General features: G+C 27.9%; 1 protein-coding gene across 1 annotated transcript in view; it reads right to left on the bottom strand.

Moving 5' to 3' along the window:
• Positions 1 to 23,627, bottom strand: part of LOC129960267 (gamma-aminobutyric acid receptor subunit beta-like) — a 397,888-nt gene that overhangs the window by 111,856 nt on the left and 262,405 nt on the right. The window contains exon 6 of the mRNA XM_056073555.1: positions 1,410 to 1,547. Coding sequence (XP_055929530.1) covers positions 1,410 to 1,547 — 138 coding nt within the window. The remainder of the gene's footprint in view (positions 1 to 1,409; positions 1,548 to 23,627) is intronic.

Here is a 23,627-nt window from a genome sequence, read left to right as displayed (position 1 = left end):
CATATTTGTATTCTCAAATATTCAAATCTTTTATCAAACGAGTATGACTCATTGTTAAATTACAAAACATTTAAAACGTAATAAAACTTACATACGTAAAACGTATGTAAGTATTACAAACGTAATAAAACACATTGTTTTATTACGTATTAAAACTTTATGCTATTGTTTCATTGTCCATCCAATCCATTATGAACTAATGAAAGTATAAATATTTTACAGCTATGTTAGCACTGAACAAATAAATAAATGCAATTAAAATAATTATATCACTGAAAATATAAAATGTGTATTAATCTTTCATAAATTTTTAATTATTAAAATTTAAATAGACTTATTAATTAATGTATAACGATAAAGCACTCAAATCCTTGCTTTATATTTACTACAAAACAACCCTATTCTCAAATAAAATACGACATAACCAGAATAAGTTATATTTGAACAAATATTTGTAAATTAAGAAATTGAAAATGTCCGATCTGAAAGTCAGAAATATCCTTACGCATGTATTAAGAAAATGTTCCTTGTTTGTAAGCTATTTTTGCATACTCATGTCCTCCACTTCATAGAAATTTTCTTGCAATATTTTTTTAATGAAAAGAATTTATAAATATCTATCCTGAAAACTATAAATAATCTCTTGAGCAGACTTTTTATTAAATAGTCTAATTGTTTTAAATCTTTACTTGATAAGGATTTATTTCATAAACAACAATTCATACAAAAATTACTTTTATGTCAACAAATAATGATTAGTTTATAAAAAAACAATTCATTGTAAGGGCATATTATTTTATTTCTCGGAGTAGAGTGAAATTAAATATCCATTTTAAATTAGAACAGTTTCTAAAATCTTTTTAAAATAAATGTTCTAAAACCATTAAATTTAAAAATATTTAAACAAAAAAGTATTTATTTTATATCCTTTAATTTAGAGCTTAAATTCGTGTATTGAATTAAGTGAAAAACACTCCTCGAGTCTTATTTACAATTAAAAAATTGGCAACATTTTTTTTTTTTTTTTGAAAAATTAAAACTTATTTAAAACTGGAGCTATATCTTATTTTCTCATTTCTGTTAACCATAATTCTTGTTAAAATAAATGATTTATTAAGGATTATTGTCATTATTTGAACTTCTACAATATGTCCTTTAAGTCAAAATTATATGATACTTACCTTATGAAATTTGTTTAGCAGAAATTATAAGGACGTCTAGATTAATAAGACTTTGGATTTTAGAAACAAGAAAAATAATTCCTTACCTTATTTTCAGAAAAAATTTAGTCTCGACTTAATTAGACTTGTAGTAATGAAATTTTGTCATATTCACTCTATAATTGCAAGTAGCAATATAAAACATACCTTCCTGAAATCTCCTGAGAATTGAGAACAGTGGTATCTTACCTGTGGTGAGTGGCACTTCCTTTGACCGTTGTCGGTGTCCGATGACCTTAAACTGCGGTAATTCAACATCGCTTGACATGCCAACTGATTTTGGACCTTCCAGCCACCAGTACCTTATATCTTTCATAGTATAGCCAACTAGAAAAGAAAGAGAAATTATATGGTAAATTTTATTTAATTAAAATGATTCATGAGTAGATACTCAAATAATTAACTGGAATTTAATTTCACAAGTGCAAAGGGTTGTAAGAATATAGCTAGTATTCAAAATACGATCTTTACACATCAAGAAGCGATTTATTACACACCTAAATATATTTACTGGAAATAGTATTCAATATATCTGGTATAAAATAAAAGATGCCACTTTTATATATTTTATAGATAATCTATACTTATAAATAAAGCTCAATGTGTGTGTGTTGGCACACTACAGGCCAGGTCATTTGACCTACAGCTACCAAATTTGGTACATGTATACCTTAGAGGTCGAGACTGTGCACCTGGGGTCCCTTTTTTGAATTTTTAATTAATATTTTAATTATCAATTAAAAACTAACTTTCCAGCCAAAAAAATCTTCCATTTTCCCCACCGCTAAATGAGCAAGGCTTCAGTTATTTTTTTCCCCTACAGTAATGAGGCTAGGGTTAACATTTTTCGGCCGATTATTTCAAACGATTTTGTTTATTTTCTTAATGTTTGATGCATTTAAAATTGAACATTGTTAATTAATCCATCTTCCAGATTCATTCTGAAGTACTTTTGAATTAAAATAACACAGAATAAAGGAAATTAAAAATTTCTAATCTGCATAGCGTTACCCCAACTGGCTTAGAAAAATTCACGCATTTGCGTTATCGTAACTGGCGTTGAAAATTCACGCATGCGCATTGTGTTCTGATTGTTGACATGACAACCATTATCAACAGATGATTTAAATTATTTTTAGATTAGTTGCATGCTTTTGTAATTAAATTGTATTTATGTTAGTTATATATTTTTTGTATATGCTTACAGTTTTAAGTACATCATTTTTTAAGTAGTTTTTTTAACCTGTTTTCAATGATTTAAATTAATTTTTAGGTTAGTTGCATGCTTTTGTAATTAAATTGTATTTATGTTAGTTATATATACTTTTTTGTATATGCTTATAGTTTTAAGTACATCGTTTTTTAAGTAGTTTTTTTAAACCTGTTTTCGACCGATTATTTTAAACGATTCATTTTATTTTTTTAATGTTTGATGCATTTAAAATTAAATATTGTAAATGAATCGATCTGTTCATGATTTTGTTGACAAATTCTTGAGATATTACATAAATTAAGAAAGATATTCTTTAGTGCCCATAAAGTTTAAACGCTCAGTGACTCTGTTATCAGTAATCATGTTATAAAAAAATGCTTTCTTTCAGTAAAAAAAAATATTATTATATTAATTGCAGATTAATTCTTTCCACTTTAATTTAAAGCATAAATTCTACGAGAGGTAACAGAAAATTAGAGAGATACATATTACGTTATGACTGAAGGCCTTTGTAATATTATGCGTGAATTATATGACTCTCAAAATTTGAAGTTTTAAAATATTTTGATGAAGAATCTATTATAGATGGAATTGCGTAAAATATTTAATAACCAAAATTTAAACGAACATTAAGATTGGTGAACCGGCTGCTCGCCAAAGGCGGCTAGTATGAAAATAAAAAAATGATAGATTTTTCACATCCGCTTATGCATTCATAGAAATTCCAAAATATTCCCGATTTTTTTTTTTTTTTTTTTTTTTTTTATGTGTGTGTGTGTGCGCGCGCGCGTGTTTTATTTTATTTGAACACTGATTTTTCTTCTTTTCTTTTGTTACTAATGTTTTATGTATGTGAATTTTTAACATCGAAAGAATTTCGGCTTTTTCAGTGATGTATATATATATATATATATATATATATATATATATATATATATATATATATATATATATATATACACAAAAGTATTAGAATCAAGTTAATAGGAAAAACAAAAACCAAATAAAAATTAAACCAAAAAAATTATTAAAAAATATTAAAAAAGAATCCGGCCTGAAGACTTTTTCAAGGGTCACCCTCAGGCATATATATATATATATATACAGTGGTATCCAAAATTGTGGACACTTTTGAAAATCGTTATGTTTTCTAACTTTGCATGCTTATAGAAAATGTTACATTTCACAAAATGTGAATTCTTACATATGATTTTAAAGATAATTGGATGTGAATTTCACTACAAAAAGAAAAATTCAAATATTTTCAATACAAAAAAAGTTATTCTTACTTTAATCTGAATAACAAAGACAGTGATGAAGGTGACTGTAATGTCTAACTTTCCTGACAAATCACTGTTCTTGTTCTGGGAACCACTCAAATGTTACTAACTGCTAGCAGAAGCTGACATCATGTTTAAAGTTGGAAAAAGTCATTATTGCGCTTTTTTCTGTAGAAGGAAGATTGTTTTTTATGTAATCAAATTGCAAGTTAAAAATGTTGTTAAAACTTTTAATATATATTTGGAATTTTTGAAAATATTTCTAATATTTAGTCAAGAAGCAATGACATCAAATAAAAGAATAGATTGGGATTAGAAAGAGAACTAAGATTATTGTGTTACACGAATGTGGTCTTTTTTATGCTGAAATTGCAAGACAGGTGAGCGGTTCAGTGACTATATCCGGAGTCCGAAAGTTTTGTTTACGATATCAGGAGATAAATTCAATAAAAAACAAAGCAGGAAATGGCTGAAAAAAGGTGCAGCACATTTGTTGATGACAGAAGAGTAACGAAACTATGTCTTCAAGATAGAAGAATGTCATCAGAAGTCAATTGAATGATGCTGGCATTTATGTCAAGAAAATTCAGGAGAAGATTATTAGATGTTGGACTAAGAGGTAGAACTCAATGAAAATATCCTTATATCAATTTACAGCAGCTATAAAAAGATTACAGTGGGCAAAGGAATGCATTAAATAGACAGATGATCAGTGGTCACAAGTTATACGGAGTGAGAAAATATATTGTTATTCTGTTTTGATGGCGAAAATATGTAACACATAGAATAAGCGAAGAACTACATCCTGACTGCATTCAGGCACCTATGAAGAACTCAGTTAGTGTTATTATTTGGTCGTGAATGTCAGCAGACTGTATTGATCTCTTTCATGTTATTTATGGGACATTAAATGCAAGAAATAGAAATTACATTACACAATTCTAAAGCCCAAACTTACACCTTCCATCAGTGATCTCTTTCCCAACAACGCGCCTCATTTACTTTTCAGCAGAATTCAATTACTTGCCACACAGCAAAAATATCGAAAGAGTGGTTTTGTACAAAGAGCATTTATTTGTGATTACTGGCAGGGAACAGTACTGACCTCAAAACAATTGAGAACTTATGGCACCATTTGAAAACTCTTGCATACATGAAGCGTTCATCAAATAAAAGAGAATTAATTGAGACTATAATTGTTTTCTGGCATCATTCAATAACGAAGAAGGAACTTAAAACTCTCGTCATCTGAATGAAACATCAATGTAAGCTGTAATAAAAAAATAAAGGCTACCCTATTAAGTACTGACAACTCACTACGTCATCAGCATCTAATGTATCTCGAAAATTATTGCCACTCAACTTTTTTGTTTTGCAAATATTTGAATTTTACTTTTTGTATTGAAATCAGCGTAAAATTCTCTTTAAAATGACGTGTACGAGTTTGCATTTTGTGAAAAATTAAATTTTCTATGAGCATGCAAAATTAGAAAACCTAAAAAATCTCAAAAGTGTCCACAATTTTGGCGACTACTGTATATAATATTTATGATACATTTAATGAGTTATTCATATGAAACCTTATTTTAATTAAGTTTTATTTTGTTCGGAAGTTTAAAAATATAATATTAATATATTATATTTTTAAAATAAAATATTAATATATTGTAATAATAATATTAACTATATTATTTAAATTATTCACTATATAAGTGTTACAATAACAATTGTTATTTTTTAGAGTCCTTACAAAAATCTAAATATAAACGAAATCTGTTTTATAGTTAGCGGTCATGTAACTTTCATTTACAACGTTTAATTATCAATCGTCTGTTAGACGTTATTTAACAAATGATTGCGTGATATGTTAGAATTGTAGACTTAAAAGTATATTGTAGACTTAGTAGTAAAATATAATAGACTTTCAATAGTATATAAAAATAGTTTTGTGCATATCAAAATATTTAAATTGTAATCTTTTTATTTCATATTTTCCTATAATTATTATAAATCAGAAAGCTAATAAAAGCATATTAAATTGTTGTCACTTAAAATTCTTTATTATTAGAAAAATCTTGGGAAAATAATTACTGAAAGTTTCTTAAAGTTCAATGAGAGAAAGTTTGCCCATAGATGTTTCTTAAATAACTAATTGTGAAAAAAAAATATAGAAGAGTTTCCTAGCACTCTTTTTTTTCCTTTCTTGAGAAAAAAGAAGAAAAAAAGAAGAAATAAGTACCATAGAAATAATCTATGTGAAAATAAAATAGAAAAGACATGTATAATTCTGAAGGTTTAAGTTGTAGGACAGGTCGTCAAATACATATCTAGGGATACAAAAGAGGGAGAAATCTTTAAAAATACGAAATGTCATAATCAAATCAAGCTTTAGGGTGGATTCTTTTAACCTTTGCTTATTGGTATGGACGTTGGACACTAGCCATGGAATTTTTACACGTATTGTTCAAAACACGTAAAGGTACCAGATTTAAACAATAGAACAATAGCTGCTTTTTCTGGAACACAATAGTAGCTTTTTCTTTAACTCGATATCCGTAATTCAGCATTACACATATGAAACAGTTGGAGTTGGAAAGTTTTCTAGAACTGTGATCAATATCATGAAAGATTCGCACGAAGATTCAAGACAGTCTTCAGCCAAGAACCGCACCCATAAAAATGAATTGGTCCTAGTATGCGGTTGACAAGCCTTCATGATAAATTGCTTGGAGATCTACCAGAGTTAGAACATTCAGATCGTACAATACTTACATTATTCATTGCTTTTCCACTAGGCTGCACTGTAAGGTAGATTTAATCACTATTATCGTGACAATGGATTGCAGAAAATATAGAGCGCACATGAATCATTAAGATTATCCTTAACTTTGTCTTTTATGTTAATACAGCATTTCTAAAATCTTTTTAGATATATTCTTCCTCTTATTAAGAAATTTTTTCCGATTCTCATCTCTTTAGAGTTACAAATATTGAATTTTCAACGCATTTGCAAAAATGTTTTGGATTAGAATTTAAAGACAGAATGAATTTTGGTTTCAGATCTCCTTATTTAAAATATAAGTATGTTGATTTTAAATTAACTTCTGGTGAAAATTCAAATACGGAATAAAAAGAAAGGTGAAAATAACTGTTTTTTAAATTTTTTTTTTGACAAAAATAGAATTTACTAGTTTTTCATATTTATTTTGATTTCAAAATGATTTCATAATATCTCAAATGCTATAAAATGTATTCATTTATTTTTAGGATACATTTTGACTGAAAAAATATTATTAATTTCTCGCGTAATATTGAAATACAATTTTGTATCATACTTGTTTTTTTTTTCGAGTATTGGTAATCTGTACTTGCATATCGAGATTATTCTAATTGTCTGTGGAAAACTACAGAATAATTTTTTTACATTTATTTCATGGGGTGTTTTATTTTAAATTGATATTTATAAATGAAGTCAGTGATTAGTCTTTACGAGTTATCCTGAATTTATTTTATTTCATTTGTTTATTTAAAATCAGTCAATTAGAATTCACATGCATAAAAAATAAATAGATCGCGAAAACAACAACTAAAACTTTTTAACCCATTGGCAAATAAGGATGTTGAGTTTTAAAGCAGATAATAAACACAGCATATGTGTAGGTCAGGTGAAGTAATTGGGAATTAAAAGTAATTGGGAAGTGTCGTTATAAGGCGCACTGATGAGGGTGTAGCAATCAGGAAAGCATGTGCTTCGTTAAGGCATTCAAACAGAGTTTGAAAAGCAGTTTTGCTTTTTGCATTGTTATCAGAAAAAGTTTATTTAATTTAGTTCCAACTGTTTCCGAGAAAAATAAATCCAGTGCATTCGTAAGCTCTTTGTACTTTTTATACACCGGTTATATGCAAGGTAAGTTACTAGTTATATATTTCAATTTTTGTAGGATACAACCTTATGAGTGACTTTATTTTAAATATTTTGTTTTTCTTCTGGCGAACTCTTTAGTGTAAACAATCTTCCCTGACAATTTTAATGGCAGAGAGGTTTGGAATAGGCTTTGAATGTAATAAAAACCTATGTAGTTCCAACTGTTTCCGAGAAAAATAAATCCAGTGCATTCGTAAGCTCTTTTGTACTTTTTCTACACCGGTTATATGCAAGGTAAGTTACTACTTATATACTTCTTTTTTTGTAGGATACAACCTTATGAGTGACTTTATTTTAAATATTTTGTTTTTCTTCTGGCGAACTCTTTAGTGTAAACAATCTTCCCTGACAATTTTAATGGCAGAGAGGTTTGGAATAGGCTTTGAATGTAATAAAAACCTATGTAGTTCCAACTGTTTCCGAGAAAAATAAATCCAGTGCATTCGTAAGCTCTTTTGTACTTTTTCTACACAGGTTATATGCAAGGTAAGTTACTACTTATATACTTCTTTTTTTGTAGGATACAACCTTATGAGTGACTTTATTTTAAATATTTTGTTTTTCTTCTAGGGAACTCTTTAGTATAAACAATCTTCCCTGACAATTTTAATGGCAGAGAGGTTTGGAATAGGCTTTGAATGTAATAAAAACCTATGTAGTTCCAGCTGTTTCCGAGAAAAATAAATCCAGTGCATTCGTAAGCTCTTTTGTACTTTTTCTACACCGGTTATATGCAAGGTAAGTTACTACTTATATACTTCTTTTTTTTTGTAGGATACAACCTTATGAGTGACTTTATTTTAAATATTTTGTTTTTCTTCTGACGAACTCTTTAGTGTAAACAATCTTCCCTGACAACTTTAATGGCAGAGAGATTTGTAATTGGCTTTGAATGTAATAAAAACCTATGTATTTCCTATATTTCGAATAATATATTATATAATAGGAAGTATTAAATTTAGAGTTCCATCCCGTCAGTATTTTTTTTTATTTCAAATATGTATATATTTTGATTAATAACGCTGGAAGTGTCAGAATTATGGTCAGTTATATAGAGGTCTGAAGAATTGATGAGATGTTGATTGATTGATGTTGCAATTTTTTGAATACCTACTTGTCTAAATAAACATTTTTATTCTTGTTTTTCTGAATAATCAGTTTGCGGTTTCTGAGAGTCATATAAAAGCTATAATCAAAGATCTTGTCTGTGAAATTTGTTACTCCAATAAGCCCATATAACCTAACCTAACCTAATCTATAGGTGAACCAGAAGGAGGTGTTTATTTATTATTTTTTTCATGAAAGGTAAATATCAAATAAAGATTAATTCTTGAAGACGTTTGGGTTTCAAATAAATCATGGTATCTCACTTATTTCAATGGCATTTGATATAGTAACTCCTGTAGTTTATTCGTAAATGGATTGGACGCTTTACTTTCTACTAATAAATTAAGGAACAAATTGCTAATAATTTTTATGTGTTTCTAAATCTTAAATGTCATAATATTCAAGTATAGGGAATAAAGATTTATAATATTTTATATTCGATATGAAAATGTCTGTAAAATTAGTTCTCAATTATCCCAACTGGCCTATGTATGTTATACATATTGAAAGAAAGTATTCATTAAGTGTCATAAATAATAAAATTTCGAAATTCTCATTGAAACATTGTTTTTTTAATATAAAATATAAATTTATATATATATATATAAAGAGAGAGAGAGAGAGAGAGAGAGAGGGAGATATGTATGTTTATTTATGTATATGTGTGAGATATGCTCATTTCAAATTTTAAAATGCCAATCTAGACCAATTTTTCGCAAGCAATAATTCGTTTGCCAAATTAATGATAATGTTTTTTTTTTTCTTTTTTTCTTTAACTTAAGTTTTAAAACTATCAATTCGTACAAAATGGTCGGAACGATACTTTTCTTCTTCGAATTCTTTCAAATTATAGCCTGAATATACTTTGAAAGGATACTCTTCTTATTTATATTAATATAAAGAGAGTCACAGATTTTCTGAAGCCAATCTTTTTGTACAGAAATATATACGCTGCTTTAAAAGAATTGTGTGTTTGTAATTCCGAAAATTTTTAGTAAACGAACCGGTTTCAATGTAGGCTTGTAGTCAGGGCAATATAATAAATAGGTTCTTTTTTTTTCATTAGTCTTCACTCTGAAACTATACAAATAGTAATTGTTGAACTTTATATTACATATATCTCAAAGTGTGAAAGTAAATGAAAAAAGTACCTTATAGTCCAGGCATCGTCCCATGAGATTATTATTTTTCCGAAGTTAAATAACGATATAATGGTTGGAGTTTTGCAGCGGTAGTTGATGCAGTATAATTGAACAATTTCTAAGATGACTATGCTTATCAAATGGAAGGGTTGCATTTGTATATTAAATTTCAATCCCGTGTTTCGAGATAAAATATAAATGGAATGATATTGATAGTAATAAAAAATATTCATTGTAAACTAAAAATTTAGTCTGATGCAGATAAAGTATTAAAGATTTTCATCTCGATAACTGTCAATTAAATGTTATTAAATCAATAATTTTGATATCAGTTGCGAAAATTAATATCTTTAAAAATTATACCTTATTAACAAATATTCTAAAGCAATCTTTACAAATTTCAATAAAAGTCTAGAAAATTATGGGAATATCAGGTCGAAGACTTATCTTAATAAGTCTTCGACCTGATAATTTACAAGAACAGCAATTAAGGAATTTCTTGAATTAGAAGAAGAGTATCTAAAATTCACTTATAATTTTTTATTGCGGATTATACAAGGGCGTGGACTTAAATAATCACAAAGGTTTTAGCATGAAATTTACTGCTGAAAAGTCGGTAATTATAAGAAACAGAGAAAAGCATTATACTTCTTTCTAGGCAGAGGTATTAATTTGCATGCTTTTCTTTGTTTACTTAGAAACAAGTCATTTTCTTCATATACTATGAAAAAGGTTCATTCCAGTCCTTCATCCAAATTAAAAAGGCCAAGGGACCAATGTATGCTTAGAAGTGGAGCTGTTGAATACGCAATTTGAATAAATTATTTCGAAAGTAGCAATAATCATTTTAAAAGAGAAATAATGTTATTCTAAAGAGCTAGACCTGAATAATTTGACATGTGTATTAACACAAACATGACATGATTAGGGTCTCAGACTTCCTAATCAATACATTTTATTCTGTATGTTTGTATAACTCTGTTATATATTGGATAAAACATAAGGTATAAACTGAATAAAAATTGCATATTAGTTAAATTATTTGCAAATGAATTTTTTAACTTGAAACTTCAAATAGTTATATTAAATTGTATAAAAGCTCAAAATATAGTAAGTACACTAGCAAATTTAAATATTAATTACATATTCAAAATTATAGAAAATTAGGCGTTATATGTAAAGTAAATTTTATTATGTTATTCCAATTATTCGAAAAGCGATCAAAAACTACCTGGCACCTTTATGCTTTATCTTTTAATTACTGCATATACTGCAATAATTAACATGAAGTGGGATCATTTTGTACGATTATAAAGGGCGTGATTATTTCTTTCTAAAATCCAATTATTTTCCTCTAATATTTTTAAATTCCCAGAAAATTAATTTTTAAAGTGAACAAAATAAAGATTTTTATGTTTAATCGAGTCTTTGAAATCATATGAATATTTTTAAATATTTCTAAGGGAGATTCGTAAAATCATAAATTATCGATTTCTAAGTATAAAATGAATAATGAAATAAGCCGATTGGGATACTTAGTTTAATGTAAAAGCACTTATGCGTTTTTGCTGCTTAAAGTAGAGAAAGAAGAAATCTTTAGTCAAATTAAATTGAAATATGGGAATCATGGATAAAATTAAAAAGAGCCCGAGAAATAAATTGTTATCTTCTGTCTCTGAAATATTTGTCGCTATTGCTACTCTTACTTTTAATATTTGGCATTAATTCTTTTCCAAAATCAATAATTTTGTTTTGAGAATTATCCTTTTTTATTGCCGCATACACGGCTATCAATCATATACCAATTTTTATATTCTCTTATTAATTGCAGTTTGACACTGTTTGCGCTTTCGATATATTGTAGACTCCCAACATATAAGCACATTTTCTAAATATATTCAACAAATTAGAGGAACATTCAAACGTTTGGTAACTGCTTCTTTGATAAAGCAAAAGGAAAAAATAATATCGATACTGTAAAAAATCTCAACATGTTAACGGAATATTATATTAAGAAATTGGTTAATGAATACATGCACTTAAAGCTGTTTCATACAATATTCAGATTTTCTTGCATTTTCGTGTCTGTAGCACGGAACAATTCAGTAATTTACAAAATTTTATTGTAATTTCGTCTGAATTTTGAGATACTTTTCAGCTCTCTATTCTGCATTTATTCTAAACACCTTTAACAATATCTCTTATAATGAAACATGGGTAATTTGTTGAGAAAAATGCTAAAATTTAAGCATTTGTGTTTGTTCCAAACCTGAAAGTCCAACTCTGAAGATAAGAAAATTATGATTCGCAGTCAGAGCTATTGCAGATACCGCATGGTTCCTCTTTTATCTTGAGTATTATTGAGCATTTCAATAAAGAAGTCTTGTAGACTAAGTGCCATATTGAGAATATTTTTGTCTGCGTCTCGTGCTTTGACGATTTTTGATTTGACCACTGGATTTTCCATAAAAATATTATTTTTGAATCCAATGCAATGATAAAAGTTTATATATATAATTTATTTTACACTGAGAGCTACATTAGGAAATGAATTTGAATAAAATTATTAAGTAAGATTTTAACGGAAAAGTAACATTAAATCGGTCGTTTCTGTGCATTGTACTAGTGCATTGTTTGCAAAGATGAGTTGCATAAATGTGTTTTATTAATAAGGACAGAAAAATCATTTAAAATAGTAAATGAGCAAATGAAATTAGTTAATTTTGCAATTTGTAAACTGCGAATGTTAAAAAAAAATCGCGTGAAACGTTTATTAGTATCAGTTTGTAAAAAAACACGAGAATTCTTAAAACTTAAATTGTTTTCTTTATATTTCTGCATCAATTTATTTTGTGATATCTAGCCTTTTCTTGGATTTAAAAAATCATGATATATTTGTTTTTCGAAACGAAATCAATTTTTTAAATCAATTCAGTATCATAAACATCTAACGAATAATTTGGATCCATCCTGTTTTGACCAAATATAATCAGATTAATACTTTTCGTAATTTTTCGGCAACTGCGCTTTGAGAAAGCATCACTTATCCTTTCTATTTTTACCAAAATCCAAAAAATCCCTTTAGTTTGGTGAAGATAGGATTTTTGCGTCCATTATTTGCATGCAATTATTACCACATGGACATTTTTCTTTAAGGGACGAAACAGCATGTTTCACGAAATGGTAAATCAATTTCTGGATTATTAAGAAACAAGTTTCTTCACTTTTACTCGCTACTACTAAACAAGCAACCACGACAGAAAAAGAAAAACGGTTTGATCAAGGGAGAAAAATTGAACAAAGGCTGCCTTTGACTAGCGGAGAGAATATCTGATTTATCGAGGGACCTTAAACTAAAGAATATTTAGGAATAAGTCTTCCCCCTTTTTTTTGTGACGTATTTCTGTGACATCACCGCTTGGCGCACCCAGCAAACAAAATCGTTGAGGCGCATTGTTGCTATGGGAAGTGAATCAGCGCATTCGACCTGTTGGCGTCCATATATGTAATTAACGGTCGCCAGTCGAGACATTTGCATAAATAAATGAACTCCTCGGGAATCTGTCATAAACAGGTAGTCACGTGACAGTACCGAGTCAAGCGGAGAAAGGAGGTTGTGAGTTTAGTTGTTTAGATGCTTCCAGGAAGAAAAATAAAATTATGGGCACTAAAAACAAACTCGCGATAAAGCTTTTAGTTTCTTCGATTGTTAAAAAGGATGTATTATGCGGTTGTTTAAAGTGAGTAGAGTTTGTTTCTTGCATTAATCAGAAAAGTCATTATATAGACGTCTTTCTCTTCTTTCTGCTCACATACCCTTGGGTGAAGATTTCGGATGCTTTTTCGGTTCAGTTGTAGTTACTCGATAATGGTTTGGGCGATATTCTTTTAGATACAAAACGCGTTATTCAAAAGCTAAAACGATAGGAAAGTGAAATCTTAATGAGGTTTCGTTTATAATATTAAAACGGAATTATGATACAAAGAAGGAAAGTGCATGTTTTCACAACATTTTAATGCTCGTTGGTTCTTTGAAGTTCCAATGGGTGTTCGAAATTTTCATTCTTTAAGTCTTAAATATTTGCATAAAAAGAATACAAGGTGAAAAAAAGAGACAAGAAAGTAAGAAGTGGATTTTTGCTTTCAAGTTTTTGGATAAGTATATTCAAACTTTTTGAAATATATTTGGAAAATTCAAATTAAATATTCAAACCGATTGCTTAATTTTACTGCTAGAACTGAAAATATGAATGTAGGGAGAGTTGAATAATGAGTGCGAATAACCTTTTGTATCTTCTTTTTGAATGATTAATCTGAAGTATTTTGCATGTTTCATCTCCTGCATTCCCCAGAGCTTTAGATTACATATGGTAGATGAACAGGGATAGTCCATATTCAATGCCTATTTTATTGTATTCATGTTACTGTCAATTTTGTAATGACAAATGCTACATTGTATTACTACGAAGTTTTCAATGAGACATGAAACGAATTTAATAAATCAATATAGCATCGTAATATTATTGGATTATTATCAAGAAATGAAATAAAACAGAAACAATTTGAGCAATGTAATTAATTGTAAGTACTGCTTTTTTATAAATGAGTCTCTGTATCATGGATGTTATTCATGTCATATTTGCGTCATAAATGCGTTTGATAGCAAAAAACATATTACATTTCCAGCACGTATATAGTTCTAAAAGTCATTCAATTCTAAATGATCTTTTATTTAAAAAAAATAGCAAGATCTTTATAACCCTTATGTAGAAGTTGACCTTTTGAACCTTAATTCAAATATCTAAGTGAGTTTGGCACTCAAACCAACTCTTAAATGAATACCAAATTCTTATTAAAAGCATAATTGAACTAATTCATGTTTTTTTTTTTTACAAATTATTTTTTCCTCATATTTTATTTTTAAAAACTTTATTGAAATTGTATAACAACGATTTCTACTATACGATGAATGATTACATATACTCTATGACTTCCAGGTACATTCATTTTTTTTTTTTTTTTTTGCTTTTAGGATAAAAAAAAAAATCGTTTAGCTAAACAATTTACGAAAAAAAATCGTTTGAATAAATAGGTTTATACAAAAATTCCTTTGACTAAGCAAGGTTCTTTTAAGGTATAATATGTGGTTTCTTCTGGTAAACTAAAATCTAGCAAATCTATAAAATATTTAAACAGAACAAATTAATGTTCGTATAGTATAATATTGACTTCAATATGAAATATTTCTGGATGGAACTTCATTATGGAATATTCTTTCAACATGGAATATAGACTGGAGTATTCTTCCAATATGGAATATGGACTGGAATATTCCAGCAATATAAAATATTTTGTAAACTATAATAAGCCAATAGAAAAGTATTTTTATTGCTAAATTACATACTTGCGAAAAGAATTTCAAAAAAAAATTTTGAGAAAGAAAATAACCCTGCATGATCTTATAAACAATCTTTGTGTTATTTAATATTTCATAAATATATGATTTTTCGTGCATGTTTACTATGTCAAATGGTATAAATTACCAGCGTCTATTTAAAAGCTCAGAAAAAATTTATTTCTAATCATGCACTTTCTGTATCACATACTTTTCAACACTGGTTTACATTTTATTTATCATTCAGAATTCTATAAATATTATTGGCTAATTTTTAGTATCTTATCATAATGCATATATATAATTTTCATCTAGGAAATATTCTATTTACTGATCTGAGAAAAGAATTTCTTTTGTAAAAAATTAATTTTATCTTGTTGAATATTTGATTTGAAGAAGATAATTAGTTCTATAAATTAAAATAGATGATGAAATGAAAATATTATCCAAGAACAAGAATAAAACATATTAATTATTTTATCCTTTCTATTTAAACAGTAATTGAATTTTTTATTTGCAGCGAAATGAATTGCTTCATTTCAGCTTTATTAATTTTTGTAACAACTAGATTACAGATAAAAAACAAGCAGGATTTCAGATAAAAATTGATCTTTCTCTACAACCAGTTCTTAAGGAGAAAGAAAATTTTGTTAAATAAAGGTATATAAAAAAATAAATAAATAAAGCTTTAAAATAATACATATTACCGGATAAATGCAAGCGTTTCATTATAACTGCACATTTCATGTATAGAAATTTGCATTAAGTTTAATGAATAATTGCTCAATCTTTTACAGCAGAGTATTTTCAATCTATTGTTTAAGTAAAGAAATCTCAAATACAGAACAAAATATTTCGTTTGCTTTTCACAGTCTTTTTATATGACTTACAATTCTCTTTGTAATAATTTATTTGCTCAGCTCATGTCTGAAAAGAAAAGAAAAGAAGATGACGTTATTCCTTTAGAAAAATATCTAGTTTGAATCCTGAACTTTATTTAAAACACAAGTATTTACGCAAAAATTCTATATTGTATTAAGTGAAATAGAAATAATCAGAATTTTCAATGATATTTTCGAAAATTGCTTTTTTCCGTTGCTTTTTTGATATGAAAAGAGACCGGTGATATTGAAATACCTTATTATTATTTGCCTATATTGACATTTTCAAAAAAATATTTTTCTTTGAAGAGCTCAAAATTTTTTTACGTATAAAATACCAGAAAATTTAAAATGAAAGATTTGAGTAAATATTAAAAAAAATTGTTCGAATTGATATAGCAAAAATAAATTTGGAAATATATCCGATATCGATTTTCTATGCTCAAATTTTTCACATATTTTTCTGCTTAAAACTTTCTATTTACGTCATTTTCATAAATTGTCGACAACTTTAATTCAAGTACATTCATTGAGATAATGTGTCACGCTTTAGCTAAATATGAAGTATGTATTAGATACTCCATCAATAATATTTTATTCTATAAATAATGATTTATGAGTTTTGTTAATTTTATCAATAGTATTATAACTATTGGAAACTGCATTTTTACTTCTTTGTCATCATTTGCATCATTTATATATTCAATAAATGTATTTGATTTACAAAAGGTACCTTTTTTGCAAAAAATGTAAAAATCATGCTGGATTGATATACTCTTAACAACTTTTTAAAAATTCTTCTTCGTTAAAATATGGAACTTTCTTTAATTAGTCAAATATTTTTATATTTGATAATGCAAATACTTCTTTACCCTGTATGTAATTCTATTCAGCTGCCGGATGATTGATGAAACTTTCGAACTGAAAAAACAACAATATTGCTCTGTTTTTTTTATTAGCTAATTAAATAAGCGCTACAGTTTTTGGAACGAGTTGTCTTCCTATTTAATTAACAGTCTATAAAACTCTTGAGATCTTAAGGGATTTATTCAAAACTGAATCGGAATTTCAACTAATTGTGTTGAAATGATATTTTTAGAACTAATTCAGTTCAGTTATTACTCCGGACACAACTGAAGTTAAATACCAAATAGAATTTAAAGAACATTGTCTCTCATATGAATATTTTCAACATAATGCCAACTTTCGAACGAAACAACTTCTTTCAATGCTTACATTTTTAATGCATTTATGTGTTTTTCACTGTCAACGTTTGCTTTATGACATTGTTGCAATGGTGTTATATCCCTTGTGAAAATGGTTCTTTTAGTATAATCCTATAAATGTAGGAATGAAACCTGATTTCCTGAACGCATATGCCCAATACGGCCGAAAGGTTTAAGGTGTTATATATAATGCCTCATGAAATTCCCATATCAATTTGTAAATATTAATTAAAAATAGCAATTTAGGCTTACCTACATATATAAAAAGCTAACGTACGGGAGAAAGAAATCGCCCTTATTACATATTTATGAATGATAATTTTTAAATGTAAGCAAATCACTGTACAAGCATTTCAGACTGCTTCATTAAAAGTTGTTATAGCTGTACTTGATCCAACGATTCGCTAATTAATGAAGCTGAAAATTTGTGTTAGAAATGCTCTGGATGACTCATCAAAAACTCTAAGCACTCAGAGGAAAGAAAATGTAAAAAAAAAAAAATCAAGAAATGAGAATCAAACAAAGTTTAAAAAAATATGTACATTCCATATTAATATTTAACATCCCCAAAAGTTTGTAATCTAGGCGAACAAGACGATCGCTTAAGACGACTAATATAAAATATTCAAATATGAAATCGGTGAAAGCCAGTCGAAATCAATATGCAGAATCTGAATCCTTCCTTGCAGATTCGAGATGACGAAGTCACGATCATTTCGAAACGACGATGAATGCAATCTTTCCTTGCGCGGATATTTTTACAGTTAAATAGTCCATTTACTGATAAATTACACCTAAGTTAGTCAAAACTAACCAGATGAACCGGATGCTTGTTTCATTATTGGAAGAGCATTAGGTATTTTAAAGTCAACAAAAATCCATCACATACTACTCCTAAATAAGCAAAAGATGTGTGCAAACATCCCCCGATATTGATTCTTACCTCAGGGTCTGTATTCAGCTTCGATGTCGGCGTTTTCTATTCGCTTATTACGTATTCTCTCTCTGAAAGGGAAGTTTTTCTTGATAAGAGATGTTTCATACCGACCCGACGCATAAAAGCAATAGATTTAAGAGTGGTTTAAGTCACGCATCAACTAATGCCTTTTCGTGTCTTCCAATACGTTGGATGTTGTTTCCGAGACTTACGCGGAAAGTCTCGGTATTCTCAAGATTTTCATGAGGATTATGGGTCTCGGGAAATTTTCAAAAGATTCATATATAAAGGATTATTGGAATATGCACAATTTGAAAGAGAAAATGAGATCTTTTATCATCGATTGCATATTTTAAGTTAAATGCTAATGTATTTTCTTATTTCATTATATTTAACGGCCTTTATCTTATTAAAGATATTTGTTTCGAGATTTCAATTTGAATAGAAATTGCTTTTAAATAGAAGGCGCGGTTGAGTTGCCTGAAGAATGAGATACAATTAGAGTAGATGGGAAATAAAATGTATAAAAGTGTCCTTAATAATTCATAAGTTAAAAAAGTATGTGGCTTATGTTTCCATATTTTGCAAGTGTTTGATGTTATTTCTACTTGGCCTGGCATACAATAGAAATCTTTGAGGCTTTAGTCTGAAGTTTATCTAGTACACACAGAAACCTTAGGGAGTTATTGAATTCCGCATTTAATCAAGAGATGCAAATATAAAGGACTATTGGAATAATTAAAGCGGAAAACATGGTTATAATTCCCGAAAATAATAGATAATAAATAATAAAGTTGAAATTATATATAATTTATTAATATAAAATTAGTTTATTACATTTACTTATATGAAATAACAGTTTCGAAATTCCAATTCGAACGAATCTCGCTTTAAAATTTATTTTCAGATTTCCCCATTTAATGAATTGTGAATATGAAATAAAGGGTTTTTTAGGAAGATTATTCATACTCTGAGAAAGAAATTACAAATTATACAGAGTTCAGCAAAGAAAAGATATTTTGCGCTAGGATTTTCTGCTGTAGATTTTAGAAAGGATGAAAATTAATATTTAAAAATGAATCAGATGACTTCTGAAAATTTTATTATGATGGAGACAGTTATAAATTTTCAATTATATGAATTGAATTTAAAAAGTCAGAAATCAAACTAAATTGAAGATTGACGAAAAATGCTCTGTTGTATTTTAAAATAAAAAAACCAAAAATGTTATCTTGGAATGAACTATGGAATATTTTGACAAATATATTGAAGTTTATGTAAGAATTGATATATTTTGCAACAGTATCAGACAATATTTTGTAGTTGGATGTTTTTAAGTGGTACTTTATCATTAGATTGAATCTAATAGAAATACCTTTTATAACACGCTTTTATTTGAGAGAGTAAAAGAGAAACTTCCATCATTATAGTATTTTTTTAACTTTTTAGCCAGACTCCGTACATGATTTCAGGATTTAAATATTAATGTTTGTCAGTGAGTACCGAAATAAGATTATTAAAAAAAAAATAAAAAACAGTATCTTAAAAAGAAAAGATACTGCAACATTTAGAAATATTTTCAAAATGCTATAGGATCATTCGTTTTTCTATTGGAGCTCTTTTGTTATATTATGATGTTTTATGAATGTAATCGTGTCACGCAAGGTTTTTATTTGGATTTATATTTCTTTTCCTTCACTTAAATGACCAAAGTTCTTTGTTGGACATATGCATATTTCATCTTTTCAATCATTCAACAGAATTTTATGTATTTCTTATTAGTCAAGATATTTTGAATCTTATCTATTGCTTTTTGACCTAGTTTCTGAAACTCCATATTTTGCATTATAATTTCAAGTCTCTGCTTTCATTCTGTCTCAAACTCCACAAAATTACTTCATGTTTACTCTGATAGCTATGAACTCGATATAAATTTTCAATAATATAGTTTAAAATAAATAAAAGTGAAGTTTATGGCTGCATGCAACAAATATTTTTCCGCTATTAGACTCGGAGCAAAGTAACTAAAAATACACTCTCGGAAATTCTTAGTGTAGATGCTAAACAAGTATGTAGACACATGAAAGAGATAAATCGGCCAGAGGCGGGATGAGATATCATGTAATGCAGACAACCTCGTGGCTCCAGTTGACTTCTTAAACATGTTTCCAGACTTAAGGAATTCTTTCTTGGTTTAGAAATTCCTATCCTTAGCATTCAAAATACTGGAGAGTTTGGAAGTGGAATGTGTTGACGTACACAGAAAACTGTATAAGCAAGATCGAATTTATTATAAGAAATTATTTAATCCAACTTTCTTGGAACATGTCTTTGATTTTTCGTCCATTTTTAACTTTCTCATATACGAAGATTTGAAAGTCAAAGCGTTAGAAGTGTCGAAAAATTTGGTCTCGCAATTTTCATGAATCGCTTTTAGATCTCTCTGAATCCGATGACTCGATTTTTTCTTCTTTTTTTGTATTTATATCAATAAACACGTTAACTTAAAAAACACAAAAAGCAGAAACAAATCCATCAAAATTCAAGTGTCTGACTTTTGGTATCTGTGTTTTTACGTATAACGCAAAAATGCTATAAACTATATGTATATATTTTGACTTTTACACATAAATTATTGATATGTGTCTAATTTTGCATCTGTGTCTAATAATTTAATAAATCAATTTATGAAAAGTTAGCCAAATTGTTTGTTTGTTTGATTTAGCAAATGCAGTCTCGATAACACAACATGTTACGTGAGAAAGATTTGCTTAATAGCCTTGATACCGAAACTGTAGAACTATGGCAAATGTTGAACCCGCTTTCTCTACGGAAGGAGTTACAAAATGTATACTCACTTTTCCTCATTATATTAGGAAATTTAACGCAAACCGCTCGCTTCAGATTCAGTTGTTGATTCTCAATTCCTAGCGGGCATACTAATGCTATGGGATCGAGTTATTCCCATTCCAAAAGCAGACACACAAAGAGGGTTTGCAGAGAGGACATCAGGATTTTACCTTAGTTCCAGCTTTCGAGCTGTCATATCAAACTAAAGAAAATTAGGTGGTAATTATGAATTAAAACAATTAGTTTACTATATTATTATTATTATTTTCTATATGATATTCTGTTCTTTTCTAACATGATTGTTGATAATAGATAACGTTTTACACTATTTTCGCCTATAACTCTGGTAAATTTTGAAGAAAGAAAGGTCTTGCATACGAATCCCCCCCCTCACCCAGGCATACAAATATCTATGTTTAAACAATTATTTTTTATCATAAATTTATTGAGGAAAGTTTATCGAATAAGACTATTTTGAGTTGTATCTTAAATAATCTCATCGAAAATTTGTCTTTCATTGAGATTAGGAAGTAACTAAAGAAAGTTATAAAAAAAAAAAGAACAAACATCAAAATGTTAAGATCTATATCAGATTACAGTGAAACCTATTTTTGTGTGGCAGATAGGGACCGCATAAAAGAACTCGTACAAAAAATATCAAGGAACTTCATAAATAGCTATAGCAAATAATTTTTTACAACATATTAAAGAAAAACTTTTTTATGCGGTGAAAAAAAAAAGTATCACTTAGAAAATTTTTCGAAGACTTACGAAATAATGAGAAAGTACTTTACAATCAAATAAAGAATTAGATTACACATTGACACATTTTTTTAAAAAATTAATTTCTCAATTTAAACATGGAGAAATCTTAAAAATACACTTAATTCGATGCTGCTTATTGTACTCCAAAACACACAACTCTTTGTGAAGAATTGTTTCAAAATAACTTTCATCACTTGAAGATATTAGAGTTGATTTATTTTTGGAAAATATTATTTATTTTATTTTGGAATTAATTGACATGATATGTACATACATTGTATATCATACACATTGTATTAGCGTACATATGTACTGGACTGAAAGGAAACATTACCATGGTATTACAATAATGCCAAAACCGTTGGAACTCATATACGGCCAACAAAATGCCTGAGCCAAAAACAGGTATGACAGTACTCCAGTATTTTCGCATGTAAATTCACAAAGAACAAGCAAAATTGCTTCATTCAACCAAGAACTTTATTAGAGTGTCTAAAAGCAATTTCTTGATTTGGATGGCATATCGACATATATGAATGAACACAAATAACAAAAGGAATATTTTTCATTTCCTTTCTTATTTTGAATACCCTGAAATTAATTTGTTCTTGCTAAGAATTTAAATCAGCAAAATTGTTACATTTTTCTCAAAAAAATTCAATGTCTTTATTATTAATACCTGATTAATAATAAATATGAAACTAAAAATACAACTATGATATATACAAATATAAAAAAAATCATTTTTCAAGCTGGAAGGCAAAAGTATATTCCTTATAGTTTAAATTAATGCTCTAAAACCACTTTCAATCCTCAGGCAAAAGCAATGAAATGTTGCACATTGAAACAATCACAGGTCATGACGTTATTGTTATCGCATAACTCAGCATTTATTGCAAAATAAATAGTATTAAAGTAACAGATATTATAAAATAAAAATACAAACAGTTTGTCTGAAAGTTTAGTATTTATTATTGAAAAACTTTAAAGTCTTGAAACAAATGACAAAATATTGCATCAGACGGCAAGAAAAAAAAATGTATCGCCAACATTTTAAACATATTTGAAGTAATTAATTATTGTTTAATATTATTATTCTTTCAATTAGATGCATAGTGTAATTTTATAATGTAAATTACAAATTGAACAGCTTGTTTTTCAATTATACTGATAAGAATTATTTTCTGCTTTTTGTAATTAATATTGGAATTAAGATCTTATTTGGTTCAATTTAAAATATTTCAATTACAGCTACTGATTGTAATATAAAGCAATAAATCAGCAATCGATTTCACATACTTGTGTGAAGTCTGTAGCGATTTTCGTTTTTTAATCTTTTCTAGGGTCCTGGGAAGTATGCTTCCCACCAAATTTATCAATCTTTGTATAAAATTATGTAGGGTGTTATAAGTTCTGACATTTTTTTTAGAAAGACAGAAACTTAGATGCTTTAGTTCTATATCTCACACAAAATGGCGTGTATTTATTTGTTACTTAATTATTAATTAACCAAATTAATTAATTAATTAAATTAAATTTATCTAATAAGCTAAATGAATTCCTTTTCTTATTCTAATTTCAAGCCTAAAAATATTTTAACATTATATGACTAGAAAAAAATGGTCCTTTAAAGGGTTAATACATTATACTCTCTTTATTGCTGATGACATCAGACAAGAGATTAAT

The sequence above is a fragment of the Argiope bruennichi genome, chromosome X2 (genome assembly GCF_947563725.1).
Source record: "Argiope bruennichi chromosome X2, qqArgBrue1.1, whole genome shotgun sequence".
NCBI classification, from domain to species: Eukaryota; Metazoa; Arthropoda; class Arachnida; order Araneae; family Araneidae; genus Argiope; species Argiope bruennichi.
The sequence above is the reverse complement of the archived record's forward strand: the minus strand, read 5'-3'. Positions and strand labels throughout refer to the sequence as shown.